The 15995-nt window shown below is 45.5% G+C and overlaps 1 protein-coding gene across 3 annotated transcripts in view; it reads right to left on the reverse strand.

Annotated features, from left to right (window-relative positions):
- LOC310689441 (unconventional myosin-X-like) overlaps positions 1-15995 on the reverse strand; it is a 77549-nt gene that overhangs the window by 33190 nt on the left and 28364 nt on the right. For all 3 annotated transcript variants that reach the window (XM_083467170.1, XM_083467168.1, XM_083467169.1), the window contains 13 exons: positions 14991-15094; positions 13562-13691; positions 12846-12964; positions 9861-10007; positions 8723-8823; positions 8288-8354; positions 7780-7872; positions 5652-5720; positions 4667-4749; positions 3727-3835; positions 2979-3059; positions 2089-2213; positions 656-770 (listed from right to left, as the gene is read on the reverse strand). In XM_083467170.1, coding sequence (XP_083323296.1) covers positions 656-770; positions 2089-2213; positions 2979-3059; positions 3727-3835; positions 4667-4749; positions 5652-5720; positions 7780-7872; positions 8288-8354; positions 8723-8823; positions 9861-10007; positions 12846-12964; positions 13562-13691; positions 14991-15094 — 1343 coding nt within the window. The remainder of the gene's footprint in view (positions 1-655; positions 771-2088; positions 2214-2978; positions 3060-3726; positions 3836-4666; positions 4750-5651; positions 5721-7779; positions 7873-8287; positions 8355-8722; positions 8824-9860; positions 10008-12845; positions 12965-13561; positions 13692-14990; positions 15095-15995) is intronic.

Below are 15995 nucleotides of genomic sequence, written 5' to 3' on the forward strand. Positions count from 1 at the left end.
CCTTTTAAATGCAAAGCATGCAAGCTTCCACCGAGATTTTATAGCCTAGCCCTCACTGGGGATTGCATCATTCCCAATGGCACACAGCATGCACTGCAAACTCTTCTTCCAATCTTGGGAGAACAAATCAGCATGGACCTTTGGGGGGGGAGTGTTTGATGCACACCTGGCCCCACTCAGTTCAACTGTGTCTACATCCAACCCGTGAGTCCCTTCCTCATTTGCACTGCAGGATGGGGTGGGAGGAGAGGGCTGCAGAGATAGTAGGAAGATACAGTATGCAAGAATAAAGGAGCGGCATATCAACACAGATTCCCTCCTCCCCCCCATTTTCACAGCATCTTCTGAGACATTTTCTTGTGTTCTCTTTTCAGTGTCAAAATGCCTAAGCAGTGACACAGGAACCTCCTGAGAAGACACGGCCTGTGGCTTAGCAACGAGGGGTGTACTATACTTCAAATGGAGTTGCTGGGAGTAGGATGGGGTGGGTGTGTTTCAGTAAGCCTAGTCATAGTGCAGCAGAGGTCAATGATCTATGCAGAGGTGGGCACACCTCTCCTAGAAGCCACATCAATCTTGTACCCAGGCTACCTCTGGAAAGATTCCTTAGCACAGAGCGCTGCTCCACATGCTCTTTTGCACACAAAGGGCATACCTTGGTTTTCCCCAGCTTCCATTCTCTCTGGGTGCTGTCATATGTCTGCAGAAAGGAGGCACAAGTGGCTTTTGCACCGTCAGGATTGCCCCAGTTCTTCAAGAGCATCTTGTACCTGAGAGAACCAAATGAATGCTCTTGACCAGGAGTTAAGGTACAAAGCAATTTCTTTCCCTCAGCAAAGCTTCCTGCCCCTGTGAGGGGCTATTCCTCTCTCTCATTTTGCTTCTGAGTGCTGACAGGTTAGAAGCTCTTAACAGCTGGTAACTGGCTGCCCTCCACTGTCTTTTTCCAGTCAGTCTGAAAGCACAAGCAACTGGCATCCAACTACAGAAGTGCAATAACTCTTATGAGTAATCAAATGTCCCAAACATTAAAACTTAGAAAATGTAGTTTAACCCAGGTCCTGAACTGCAGCTTAACAAATGAAATATACTTCGCTTGGGAAATGTTTATTTTTTGTCCTTTCCCTTCCAACCAGCCATCTCAAATGGTTATGGACGTGCAAGTCTCTTTGTTCAGACAACAGAAACGAAAGCAGTAGCCTGCAATCATTGTCAAATTTTATAGGAGACAAAGAGACAACCTGCCCAGACTCACCTTGCGCTTTTTGCTCAAAAGCAGGTCTCCTAGCTCAGTGTTTTTCAACCTTTTTTGGGCAAAGGCACACTTGTTTCATGAAAAAAATCACGAGGCACACCACCATTAGAAAATGTTAAAAAATTTAACTCTGTGCCTATATTGACTATATATAAAGTAATTCTCTTGAATAGGAATCAAATAAACACAAAGAAAGTATTTTATAATTACTTTATTATGAAATAGTAAGTAAACAGAAATATGAAAAATTATAAAATACTTTATTCAGTGCGCAACCTGGGCCTGTTTGGCTGAACACAAAGCTGATATTCTGCCTGGAATCGAACGTTGCGGACCGTTCTCTGCTCAGCGGGGATTGATCCACTGATCCCCGCTGAGCCAGCGGATGACAGCTCCGTCTCCGCACTGTGTGCGGAGAGGGAGATGTCAGAGCCCCGCTGCTCTCTATGGGGAATCGGATGAGAGCGGACCGCCTGTCCGCTCTCATCCGATCCCATCCGATCTGATCCCCACCCAGGACGGATGGAAAATAGGGTGGACACAGTCCGGCGCCCGCCTAGTGGGCGAAAATTTGACAATTTTTTAAAAAAAATCTTTCAAATTTTTCAATTTTTCCCACGGCACACCAGGCAACATCTCGCGGCACACTAGTGTGCCGCGGAACAGTGGTTGAAAAACACTGTCCTAGCTTTCCTCTTATCCACAAACAAAACATCCACATTGAGTCATTTATTTCACACACACACACACACACCCCTCCACAAAGTCCCAAAGCACTGAAGGCCACATTTGACAGCAAAATTCCACCCTCTTGCTTGCACTGCCACTTTTACCTGAGGAGGAAATCTTGAAAGATCCACCGTACAGGAAAGCCAGCTCTTCGGACCTTCACTGTCTCCAGCATGCCTGAGTATCGCAGTTGTTTCAGCACCACCTCTGGATTGAAGAGATTTGGAGACTATGCAAAGCAAGGAGTGCAGACAAGCCAAGGATAGGAGACAAGAAAGAAATGATTTCCTTGTATAAAAAGTATTATATTGGCCTGAGCATTGTGAAGGGCACCCTCGTATAACGAGCCCCACTTACATGAGTGTGCAGACACTTGTAAATACACACACATACAGATCAAGCAGATAAAAAAAAATTCTCTAGGATTGAGAGAATTGTTGCTATGTAGGATGCATCTTCAAATGTGTTAGGGAAGGGGTAGGGAACCTGTGGCCTTCCTAATGTTGCTGGACTACAATGCACATCACTCCTGAGCACTGATCATGTTTGCTGGGGTGGATGGGAGATGTAGGCAAGCTATATAGGGAGTACCACAAGCTCCCTAACCCTATGTTAAGAGGAAAGGCACTCCGTGGACTTATATGGCATAGACAGCACCACCCCTTGCATTAAGAATCCACTGAAAGAGATCCAGTCCTGGCTCAGACATCAGCATGCTTTGTTCCACTCCTTTCTGTGATAGCTCTGGTCAAAAGAGGAGACAACCCTTTAAGTGGCCAGACCAGAGTCACAAAACATTCCCCTATTACCACAATAGGCCCTATTTTTTCTGCCTGCAGCTTTGGTGGGTTATAAGCTCACCATCTTTTGAAGAAAAGGGTAGAAAGTCCCCCAAACACCAACACCACTTTCCAGTCTAGCCTAGATACCATTTAAGGTCTGGCGGCTCTCCACCCGCCTTGCCCAACTGTCTGTTGCAGCTCTAGAAAGTCACCTTTTCCTGGTTGGGCTTAATGCAGCGAATGAAGAGTGGGTTGCAAGTGCTGAGCGTGGCCATCAAAGAGTGTAGGGAGTCCTAAAAAGAAGAAGAAAAGAACACTGAAAAGGAGTCACTTTTTTGGAAAATTAAGATTCTGACCTCTCTCTTGCCCCCACCCTGCCACCAGCCAGTCATACAAAAACTTTGTGGATAGGATAGGGAAACAGGAACCTCTGAACTGTGGATTTCGTGTGGCCCAACATTTCTTAAAGGTTGTGTACATGCGCACAGAACCTGTGGTAAAGGCAAACAATCAGTACATTCTCATCACACACACAACTTTCTGACCAGGTTGGGCTTAGTGGAACACAGTTTTGCTAGTTTGCAGTGGCTGGTGGCAATGCACAGCACTGACTGGTTAATGCTCCCTGCAATCCCTGGAGCTGTTTTATAACCTTAAAAAAACACCAACTAATGACTTTTTGAAAAAGAAAAAGAGACTGGGGGAAATGCATGTTTTGATGAATAAATGTACACAGGGCAATTTAAAAATTAAAGAAAAGGCAGAGAGTCTGTGTGAAGAATAGAGAGTAGTAAGCCTAAGGTCTAAACAACACTTCAGTGGTGGCATGCATGTCTGTCCTGTTCGTAGCACAATTCAGTGTGGAAGCTGAGCTCACCCCAGGCAAGAAAAACCCTATTGGGGCTTCTGCTGTTATGTCTGAATGTCTGCCTGACCTTTCATTGGGCCTGCTGCTCCTACCCTGAACTGTGAGCTGACAGTCGGCCTGCGCCTCTGAGTTCCCATCTTCAGTGTGTCTTCACTGCTGCAGCCAGCAACTCTTTCAAAGAGATCATAGATGAAATCCAGCCTGCAGACAAAGAGGAGCATACGACAGAGAAAACATGTATTTGATCACATCTTGCACAGGGGTTATGTTCTGGCGGTGCTGCATATACGCAAAATCACATATACCCAGATCACCACATTGGAACTGGGCCCACATGACCATCTTTACCTTCCAAGCAAGGCAGAGAGCTTTTAAGTTCTCAGACTTGCAGATCTCGCAGGGCTGCCCAAGTGCAAGAACATCCCAGAGCCTAGTAAGCAATTCTGAGAACTTAAAAGCTCTTTCCATGCCAGAAAAACCCATCACAAAAGGAGCTTTTGAGCTCTCTGCCTTATGTGCAATTAGCTTGTGAGATTTCAACTGGCTGGCTTTCAACCATGTAAAGCTGAAATCACGCAAGTTAACTGCACGCAAGATGCAATCATGCTGTACTGACAAATTCCAAAGGCAGAAACGCACAGGCTGGTGCTGCCTATCTCTTTCTGAAACTACATGATGCATTCATTCTTCCTTTTGATGAACTACAGTAGTCCAGAGCAATCCTGGAAAGTGCTACATTATGCTGGATCTTATGGAAAGGTTGGGTACCTGAAGTCCCATGGCAAAGAGCTGATTGGCAGCTAAAGCTCCAACAGCCATGAATTGCCTCTGGGGGCTTGCAAAATGGTCCAAAGCATGTGCTAGGACTCCATACCAGTTCCCCATCCTTCTGTCTACAGTACTGAATGTCCAAGAAACAGCTTCCCTGCCCCCAATCAAAGTGTTCAGATGTTATGTACGCTCTGCAACTCTGCTCCATGCCCATCTGTAGCTCCCAACTTGTTTGAGCTTCGTTCAAATACAGTTGCTTACCTGCTGTCTTTCAGCATGTTTAAAATATCATCTCTAAAGGTGTCTCTGTTTTTCTCCAGAAAGCCCCTCACATCATAGAAGACCTGCAGCACAGAAGCAACACAAGCATTAAAATGTGCCATCATGATAATGCACAACACAGATGCATTGAACAAGGAGGAAAAACTCTTGAACTCACACACCCAAAGCTGCCAAATACCTTATGCATCTCTTAAGCCCTTTATTGATTAAGAGCAGGGGGAACTAGCCCAGAGGCGATATGTAGAGCCCTGTTCTGCTATGTTACAGGAACAATGTACTGTAGTAGCCACTAGAATCTTGGACAACATCTAGGAAGACAAGTCCAAACATCCCCTCTCGGCCATTAATCTCACCAGGTGATCTTGGACCAATCAATACCTTTCAGCCTAGACTACCTTAAAGGGCTGTTATGATAATGCAAAGGAAGAGGGGGGGGTCTGACATGCCACCATGAGCTCCTTGGAAGAAGGGTAGATAAACGTGTCAAAGATAAATAAATTCTGCAGCCCACTGCCTTTCAAAAAGAGAGTTTAATTCAACCTCCCTTCAGGATTAAACCCTGCCCTCCTGCCCATCAGCTGGTTTCAGCAGTGTTATCATCTGATGGTGGGGGGCGTGATTTGAGGGTAAATGGCCTTGCAGACCAGATTTGAAACTCTGGTGGGCCAAGACTGATAGGCTGTTCTAAACCACAGCAACTGTAATGTGTGTTCTGGTCCCAAACAAGTCTATCATCTGTGGGGGTTCAACAAAATAATATTTGATAGGCCTAAACCTCAAATTGGCAACTTAAAAGAGTTTTAAAACTTGGTAGAGGCTGTTGCTCAATCCCATGCCCATTCCAGAAATAAAATTCTGCACTTTAGGCCTTTTCTGTCAGCCTCTGGCTGTGGCCTAACTGCTCACTGGCTTGTAGGCCCCAAACTTAACCAGCTGCTCAGCTATCAGGCTAAAATGCACTTACCTCTCCGGCATAGTGCTGGATTCCAAACTGAAAATCTGTTACTCGAGGCTTCATATAGTACTGGTTGTTCTGAAACAGAAGCGAGTGAAGCACTTTATACTACACAAGCACCTGAAGCAACACATCAGCAGCTGTTTTTAAATATCATGAGTGGTAGTAATTTTTTGCACATAACCAAGCCAAACAGTGATAATAATAATAATAATAATAATAATAATAATAATAATAATAATAATAATAATAATTTATTATTTGTACCCTGCCCATCTGGCTGGGTTTCCCCAGCCACTCTGGGCAGCTTCCATAGAAACCAAAACACACTAAAATAGCATACATTGCATCATACTCTGGTGCAGTACTATTGCACTTCATAAACTGTCAGTCCCAAAATGGCCGCACAGTAACCTCAACAGTCAGTTAAGAGTATTTTGGTGGAGCCAAAAACAGGGAACTATCCTGGCAAACATCTCTGTCAGTGCTACAACTCAGACATTCTGATGAGCCAGAAATTATCCTTCTGGAAGATTCCCTGCCTCAGATTGAAGCATCCCAGCTATGTCACAAGCCACTAGGATCAGTCTGCCTACTGGAATTCCCAGAACTGCTAAAATACAATGTTCTTCACAGAGTACTGATTGTGTCTGTTAGCTTTTAGCCATTATCCAGTAAACTGAACAAGGAAAGCTATTCTACCCTGAATTGTTAACCTAATTTTAAACCTCCACCCGCTGAATCTTAGCAGCTATTCATTTGGTAAGAGACTTAGGGTCATCTGCTTAAGAGACACATTATGCAATTCTGTTTGCTTTGCTTTGAAGAGGGTTAATTTGGCCTCACAGTTTGATTGCCTTTTCTATCAGAAGACACCAAGGGAGCCTTCCAAGGCTGAAGCAGAGGCTCAGCCAAAGAGGTTCCAATAGATGAAGTGTCGATAACTGGTTCTTTGTGGACTGTGTTCCTCTTGCTCACTTTGTGGCCTTCTTTTAAAAATCCACAGTGGAAGTAGTTCCCATTTCATACAACGAACAGAGCACCACCTACTTTGTTCATAGATGAGAGGAAATTTAAAATATCAAGATTATGTAAAGTGTAGTTTGTGGGAACACATCCTGTGTGTTAATGTGGGGTGGTGGGACGGGGAGAAAAGAGCATGGAACAAATCCCTGAGGGGCATCAAACTATGGTTCCATACAGGTTTCTCTTTTCTTTAATCTATACCTTGCTCCTCTTATCCCTTTGGTGTGTCAGATATATGAATCAAAACTATATACCACCACCCACTGCAATATATGCATTCTACACAGAGGTGCCCCTCAATACTGTCTGGAAGCTGCAGCTGGTCCAGAATGCAAAGGGTAGGCTGCCAACTAGTGCCAACCAAGCAGATCAAATACCACTGCAATTATTTAGAATAGATGCTAATTCATTTGTTTCCAGGTCCAGCTCAAAGTCCTGGTTTTGACTTTTAAATCCTTAAGTGGTCTGTGTTTCAGGTCCTTGAAGGAATGCCTCCTCCCTAAATGTTCCCCTTTTCTGCTTCATGGTCATCAGGTAAGGTTCCGTTTTGTTCCCACTCCCTACCCCCTTGTTGGGGGCTATGAGATTTGGGACTGTCTCTGCAATGATATCTTATCTTTCAAACTTCTTGTCTAAGGTGGTCTGCCTACTCGCTCCTGATTCTTAGAAGGATGCTTAAAAATCATTTTACCCACAAAGGTGTTTTGGTTGCTGGGAGGCAACTGATCTTGGCTTTATTTAGTTTCCCTTCCAATTTCTGGTTTGTTAATACAGCAATCCTGCAATTTATGCAGGGGTTACTTTCTGGAGATTGCACATAGTCAAAACAGATTGGGTTCAGTGGTGGGAAGGATTGCCAAAGTCTTTTTTCCCAGGTGCCTGCCTGCTTTTGGCCCCATTATTATTATTATTATTATTATTATTATTATTATTATTATTATTATTATTATTATTAAAATAAAGCTGAATACACACGTTAAAAGCAGGCTTACTGTATTGGGATTGTAATATTTTACATTGGTTTCTATATTATTATTAGCCTATGATATACATTTTAGAAATGCATAGATAAATGCATGCAAGTGTTATGTATATATGCATCTTCACTTACCCCATGCTGGTTGTGCAGCTTTTCCAAAAGGGTACTGTCTGTGCCTTTGGGGAATCTACTCTCTTCATTAACCAAGGCCAGCAAACCAAGTTTCTGTAGCCAAAGAAGAAAAAGACTTGCAGTGATCATTTAATGTAATGTTATCTTGCTCAGCCTAAAGTAAGGTTGGAGGGGGTGTAAAAATTGTATGTATGTAAGGACAGCAAACACCCACACCCACACCCCTTGAGATAGCCATGATTTCCACTCATACCTCCCCCCCCCCTTCTTTTTCCTTACACTCTTCTTCTTTTTCTTCACAATGAACTCTTCTAACTTCTGAATGAAGCCTGTCTATTTCCATAAAAGTAACAGAAGCCAAGGTGGAGAGAGGCAAAATAACAGCTATAAACTAAGGCACAGAAAGAAGCCTTGCTATTTGGGACCAAGGTCAGAGAGAAAAGCCCAGTCTACAGAGGAAGCATACTCTTGACTGCATGCTAACCCATCACACAGGAGAGAGGCCTACCTTCTCAATAAGATCCAGGCATTCTGCATTGTCCATCCAATCAATGGCTTCCCAGCTTATCCCCTCTCTGCCAAAAAGAGAGGGGAAACACAAGTCAGGCACTCATATTTGCAGAGAGCAGGGGTTAAGAAACAGCAAGACGCTTTGGACAGAACAGAAGTACAAGAAAAGGAGAATAATATCCCTGGGAGGGGAAAAGCAGAGAGGAAGGTAAAACTGCTCCCAGGCAGCAAAGTAGTGGGCGACTCTTGCTTTTATCAAGCTTTCCAAGGATTTCCTTGACCCCCACATGGATTGTCAGTGATGAAATCCAAAGCGGCTTTTCTGCTAGCAGTTTTTCCTCCTCCACCTGAGAGCAGTGGGCTCTCTTGGTTGCCAGAGGCCACTACCAATAAGCAATAGCCACTGCCTCCTGAAAAGGCCACTTTTAACTACCTGTTGTACTCAAGCTGCTCCAGGGAGAATATGTGCTTGTTGAAGTACTCCTGGAGCTTCTCATTTGCATAGTTAATGTTAAACTGCTCAAAACGATTCACCTGTGCGTGTGACAAGAGAAACCAATATTAGCACCCATGTTCTTGGTCTGGGGGGGAAATCTTTTTTCCCTTGAGGGCTGCAAGGAAGAGGAAGTGCATGCGGGAAGCAGGGGAGGGTCAGCGGAAGTGCCGAGGGTCAGCTTGTTATTGCCTCTCCTGCCGGCTGCTGCCAGTCTGGGCATGCAGTGGCACAGAAACCACAGAGACTGCAAATGACAAGACTGCCCGTTCAAGGTGAAAACAGGGCACATAAAGAAAAGGATCAGTGAATGAAGCTCACTGGGTGACCTTGGGTCAGTCGCAGTCTCTCAACCTAATCTACCTCACAGGGTTGTGGCATGGATAAGTTGTTGCGTGGTTGAGACCCGTCAGGGAAGGAAGCCAGGTATATAATAATAATAATAATAATAATAATAATAATAATAATAATAATAATAATAATAATATGCAGTGCCACCTTAAGCTCTTTGGAGAAAAGGTGGGATATAAAGGTAATAATGAAAGAGGGGGAAACACAAGGGAGTGCATGCCCATGTAACATACGTGCCAAGAGTGTTTGACTAGATGCCTTACCAAAGTAATTTTCACAGGACATTGTCAGAGTTTGGGGAAGGGCTGTAGCTCAGTGGTAGAGCATATGCTTTGCATGCAGAAGGTCCCAGGTTCAATCCCTGGGTTCTCCGGGTATGACTGGGAATGCCCTCTATCTGGAGCCCTGAAAAGTCGCTGCCAGTCTGTGTAGACAATACTGAAGTAGATGCCTGACTTGGTGTATTTCAACAAACAATATACAGGGTGTAGTGATATACAAGCAATTTTTGTGTGTGACTTTGACTTGGTGTGTGGCAGCTGCCTTTGTTTCCAATTTCAAGAATGAGGTTCAAGGGGCAATGACCATCCCATCCCCTGCCCAACTGGCTTGGTATCGAGCAATTTATGTTCCAATGTACCTCCAGGTAATCAGCTCAGCTTGTTTTCTGCATGCACTGAAACTTCCTTTGGTCCATGCAACAATCCCCAATAGTTTAATTTCTAACCTGGAAATTCTCAAACCCGAAGATATCCAGGATTCCAACAGACTTAAAGTTTTCCTTCCCTTTTATCTTTGAGTTAATCTTGCCAATGATCCATGAGAAGCACTGTGAATAAAGGGCCATGGCGAGGGAGTCTCTAGAGTCAGCAGCCTAGGGGCAAACAAGGAGGAAGACAATGCTTGTCAGCAAGCAATGAAATGGGGGAGGGGGGAGAGACACCAAACATCACTCTATATGCTGGAGAGCAACACAGCAAACTATGGGGAGATTGAGGCAGCAAAGGCCTGGCAAATGAACAGTATCCCTGGGAAACTAATTTTAAGTATAGGACAGCAGAGAAACTGCAGCTGAAACTCAGGTGCCTGAATTGCCAAGGATGGGATGACTGCTATCAAGCATGCCTCCCAACTCCATCTGTGCCAAACTAGGCCTTGTTCTCACCATGAGAAAATGAGGTATAAACCTGGGTCTGGACTGCAAGTGGGGGACTTACATACTATAGGTTAGACCCTTTTCTTCAAAATATGCCTATGTATAGTCTTTTACACGGCATGCAAGCCTTCCATGAAGAGGAATCTGAAAAGGTCCAGTGGAGACATGTAGTTTCATTGCCTTGGTTACTGTTTGTGAGAATTAGGCCCTTGTCAGTCCAAGCTTCCTCCTCTAGGAGGGGGCCTAAAGAAGCCCCTTTGCTTTCCTCCATCAGCTGCCTCACACTACCAAGTCTCTTCACTTCTCAGAGGCAGGGCCATCTTTACCAAGGGATGCAAAGGGTGTGGGGCACCTGGGTGCTGAATTTGGGGGGACGCCCGGCACCCACTGCTGAAGCTCTTAACTGTCTACCTGTTATGAAATAATAAAGAATTCTGACCAAGCTAGAAAAACAAAATACATATATACCTAGGTATTACCGAAATGTATACCTACTGTTTCACTAAAGAACTTTCGACTTTGTGCACTCATTTACCAAAGACGCGCTGCACCAGCGGCACTTGTCAGACTCAATGACAGCGCTTGTAATTCACAATGGTGCCGTGCATGCGAAATTAACTCTTACATCAAAATATTATGTTATGTATTGTTTTGAGCTACTATGCAGCAGTTGGGTCAGCGGCACCTTTGACACGACTGATGTTTCTCCTAAGTAGGTGCCTAAACAATACTTATAAGTTTAAGTGTGGTGGTGTTATATACTTAAGTATAAGTATTCAGTATTGTAAATAAATGAGCAAATAAAGAAGTTTGTTTCTTTTTCCTCCCTTCTTTCGTGAACAAGAGATAAGGCATAAGTGTGGTGTCTGACATAAGCATAATAAAAGTTAATTTGGGGGCTAAACTAAATTTGGGGGCGCTGGGTGGATCTTTGCACTCCTGCGGCGCATATGCTAAGACAGCGCTGCTCACAGGAAACCATAGATCAGAAGGCAGGAGAGCCATAAGGTCTCTCCTTTGGCTCAGTGACCACCACTGTCCTTTAGAAAGCCTGAGGCCTAAACCACATGTTACAAGGAATACTTGGTGGCTGCCTCCTTGCATCTCCTCAGTAATATTTAGTCAAGGAAGATGCATGATGCCAGCACATTGAGACTTTCCCTGCCCCTGCTCTGCATCACTGGCTGCTGCTTGCAGGGGGAAAGGAAACTCTGGGCACAATGATGCCCTCTCAAATGGTCTTTAACTAAACAGAGCCGAAAAAACATGGTGGAAAGATGCAGGTGGGCAACAGCTACACATTCCCTGCATTGTATAGTTTGGGCCGGAGCCAACTGCGCTTAGCGAAGCACAGACAGGGAGGAGCAGAACTCAAGTGGCCAGACTGCCTGGTAATTCAACATCTCTGCAACATCTTCCAGGAACGGGCGCTTGACTCAACACACCCGGGACTAGGACAAAAGCAGGGGTGGGCGGCACACAGACACGTGCGTTCTGTCAAAGGCCCCATTGACTGGCCTCAGCTCCTTCTGTCTAACACACTGGAAAATGCCAGTGCTTGGCATTATAATTAGCTCTGCGTACACTGCAAACTGACTGGCATCACATTCTCTCATGCATCTGGCAATAGTTGGCTGGCATTCCTGGAAGGCTGGGACGGGGAAAGTGGGCATTTGGCAGCAGGAAGTCTAACTAGTGAGGAAGGGCTATTGAGGGGTGTGCCACAGTGCCCTCATGTTCTGCTTGCGGGTTTCCAATAGGCATCTGATTTGCCACTGTGGGAAGAGAGTGCTGGACTGAGTGGGCCTTTGGCCTGATGCAACAGGGCTGTATCCTCTGCAGAGTGCTTGCTGCACTTATCTACAGGAGAATCCATTTAATTGCTTGTTGCTTCTCCAGAGACACCCAGCTCACATTATGCAGCATCTGCAGCAGAGATATCGGCGCGGGGGGGGGGGGGCTCAGGCCTGGGGGCCAAATCCAGCCCTCTAAGCCACTCTACCTGACCCACAGGTTTCTACCTAGACCACACACCTTACTGGCCCCTGGTCTGCACCCTCATTGAGAGTTTTGCCTGGCTGGAATATGTCCCTGAACTCTGCGAATGCCTCTTGCTCATCTGGGTGGAAGATACAGAGAAGTTTGAGGCTCCATGCAGAAGCTATCATACTGTACAAGAGTCACATTCATCGCTCTGTCCCCATTTACATTTGGTCCCACTTGGCGCCAGCGCGTGGCCCTCAGAAGGCAGCTGAAAAAGATTCCCCAACCCAGCTCTACAGCGGTAAAGTTGTTAACAAGGCTGATTCACCCTCTCTTCCTGCCTTGCAAATGGCTTCCCTACATCCCAGCTTACTCAAATTCCTGAGCCACAGTGCACATTATGGGAAGCCCTCCTCAAGGGTTGGGGGAGTATGTCATGTTCAAATCCGAGGCATCCCTCAAGCGCCATTTCCCCTTGACAACTATGTGAGTGCTGCCACCTAGAGGCAAGTGCCCTTCATAGCCAGGCGCCACCACCATGCTTAGTGCAAAGCCCGTTGGCTACTCACTCACCTGCTCCACAGTGAGGGGAGAGCTGATCTCCTCTCCCCGTAGGAACATGGATCTCTGGGTGAGCACCTCAGACAACTGGAAGGCATCCAAGCCAAGCAGCTCGCTGACATTATTCAGCACTAGGAGAGAGGATGATAAGAGAGAGATGGCAGTAATGCTTGCAATAATGTGTTCTTATTATGTGGAAGTGATTGATGAGGGAGGGGGCCTCTCCTCAAAAAGGGACAGGAAGCCAATACAATCAAGAGGCGGGATAGACATTTGGAGAGACCTTGCTGTTAACTCTTGATCCCCCCCCCCCAAGACTCCACTGATAGGCCCAGGGGGAAGGCGGGAAAATAACAGAAACACAGTAACTGTGACATTCCAAAACATGGCAAAGCTATCTCTGGCAAGCCAGCATGACAACTAGGGTAGAGGATTTGTAAGCCATAGTTTCACAACATGGTGAAGTTCGAGCCCATTCGCACACTCAAAACCTAATTTGAATTGGGGGGTTAAAAATTTACTGTGAATTTAACAGTGTCTCATATTGGGAAGAACTAGACTTGGAATTGTCCCCCAACTCCTATAGTTCCTGGGCGTCCATTTTGTCCTGTGAACAGTAACAGAAAGGCAGTAAAGTCTGACCAGCGGATCAGCATGGTCACCAAAACGATGAGGGAGGAGAAGCAGATTCCAGGTGGGGACGCCCTTCACAGAAGGGTGCCGCTTACCAGTTTTTGTTGTAATCTGAGCTCCTCCGGCCGTCATAAATTCAATGTTTCCAAGTTGCAGGATGCCAGACAGGAGTTTGAAAATGTCTCTGATCTCTTCAGAACCGAATCCCATCACTTCGAGGGCAGTCTGCTCAAAACACATTGGAGTTAGGTTAACTCCACTGTCACCCACCACCATCGGGCCAATCATAGACTTGCTATAAAGCAATCCTTACACATCAGCGCACACAAACCAGTTAACACATCCCTCTGTGAGATTTTGCTTTCTAAGGCTAGCACCCTGAACACACTCACTATGAAGCAGCTGTACTGAGGTCCATAGAACTTACTTCTGAATATGTGATTGTCCTATTTCAGTCCTTTGGAGAGACTATTCCATAGACTCACCTGTTTCCTTGATTCCATATTGCAGCTGTGATTTTTGCCACTATGAACACAGAGCCAAGAATGCTCTGGGTAATGTTGAGCCTGGTTTCAGTTAGCCTTGCACCTTATATCCTGGTGGCAGTCAGACCCAATATGCAAGAGGATCCACAACAGGGGCAGAGATCCTGTGACCTTCCAGCTGTTGCTGGACTACAGCTCCCATGATCCCTCAGCAGTATCCGCATTGGCTGACACTGTCCAGAAAAATCTGGAGGACCACAGGATCTCTATCCCTGAGCTACAAGACCACCCTCTTGTACTTCCAGGCTTTTCCTTAAGCGAATCCTCTTCTGCTCTCTTCCTAGCATGCCCTTTCCTTGTCCTTATTCTACAGTCTACCTTTCAATTTTATCTCCTATACAGCACTCCGCTTCAAAAGTGCTTTATAAATAATAAATATGATTCCTATAGCACCCTCACATCTTTTCCCTCCTTCTACATTACAAATCAGTGCCCATATTTTTGCAGGCTAAATCCTTCCCCCAGCTCCTTTTTTTTTTAAGTGATGGGAACAAATGTAGTAGTGCAGAACTGCAAGAAACAATGGGGGGAAACTACGCTAGTGGGCAGACAATGAGAAGTGTCGTCAAGCTACCATTACTTTAGTCTAAGCAGCCTCTCTAAATTGCTATCAAACAAAGCACCCAATTAGCAGGCACCACGTCCAGACAGGCCATCAAGAGTGAAAAATGATCCTCTTGCATTCAGTTATTTTGCAATTTAGTCTTCATCGAAGGAACAGGCACACCTTTCCCTTTAAACACACATGCAGAGGCAGAGAGAGAGAGAGAGAGAACCCCCTGCCCTCACAGCATTGCCTAATGCAGGTGTGTGAAACCTTTGTATCCCCCAGTTGTTGCTGAACTACAACATGCATCATCCCTGGCCATTGGCCATGCTTGCTAGGGCTGATGGGAGTTGTAGTTCTGCAACATCTGGAGGGCCACAGCTTACCCACACCTAGCCTAAAGTCTTGCCTGGAGTCAAAAGGAAGACTCACCATGACCTTGCTGAACATCTCTTTGTCGTCCAGGTTCTCATTGGTTACACAGCCAGACTGGTTTAAGTAACGATAGCTCTTGGGCTCCAGCAGGACCAGGGCTTCTGTAGGGAGGCAGCTCCCCAAAGGAGAAGCAAACACATTGGAGGTCGGGGTAGGAGGGTGGGGGGAGAGAAGATGAGCCAGGGACATCCAGAAAGCAACCAACTCTTCTTCCACTTGCTCCTTTCTCTGGGGTTGTCTATACAGCACTCCCAGTTCAACATCATAGGACCAAACCACAGCATGGCAAAGTCTCCCCCCAACACAAAAACAACTCAAGGACAATAGATTGTGGAATAAGTTGTGGGGAGCCAACATTAGCCTGTAACTGCCTTGTCCACAGTGGAAATAAGACATTTTTTAATTGTAAGCAGCACTGGCAACTTGCAGTTTTGAATGTCAAGTGAGAGGGGTACTTAACCCATGAGGTAAAAACATAAGAAGGATCCTGCTGGGTCAGTTTAAAGGCCTATCTAGTCCAGCATTCTGCTTCCCACAGTGGCCAACCTGTGGTGAAAGCAGCCTGGATGAGTGGTTTAGAGTTGGAAAAGAGGAAGTGGGTTAAGAGGTTTAAGTATACCCTCCTTTTGCTGCTCCTCTGCTCAAAATTAGAGGCACCCAATGCTGTTTTACTCTTCTTTTCTTTTCAAATAAACTTGCTAGGAAGTAACTTGTAATGTCTAGTTTGCCCCAATGCTCAAAATACTGGGAACTAAACAACCAATTCCTAGGCATCTAATTGCAGAAGACTTCTAAACCCAGTTATTGGTGCATCAGTAAGTACAGCAGCAATTCTGCCAAATAGATATACCTTCCTGTGGTTGCCAGCAGAAATTCCCCCTTCTCCAGCCCAGGGACTGCTAAAGTGTGTGAAGATACCATATTACTCTGCTAAGGGCATTCCTGGATGCCACTGCAAATTCCCTCTCTGCCAATCTGAGATCTAGGGTTGCCATATTTCAA

Source organism: Podarcis liolepis (genome assembly GCF_965112155.1).
Source record: "Podarcis liolepis genome assembly, chromosome: 1".
Lineage (NCBI taxonomy): Eukaryota > Metazoa > Chordata > Lepidosauria > Squamata > Lacertidae > Podarcis > Podarcis liolepis.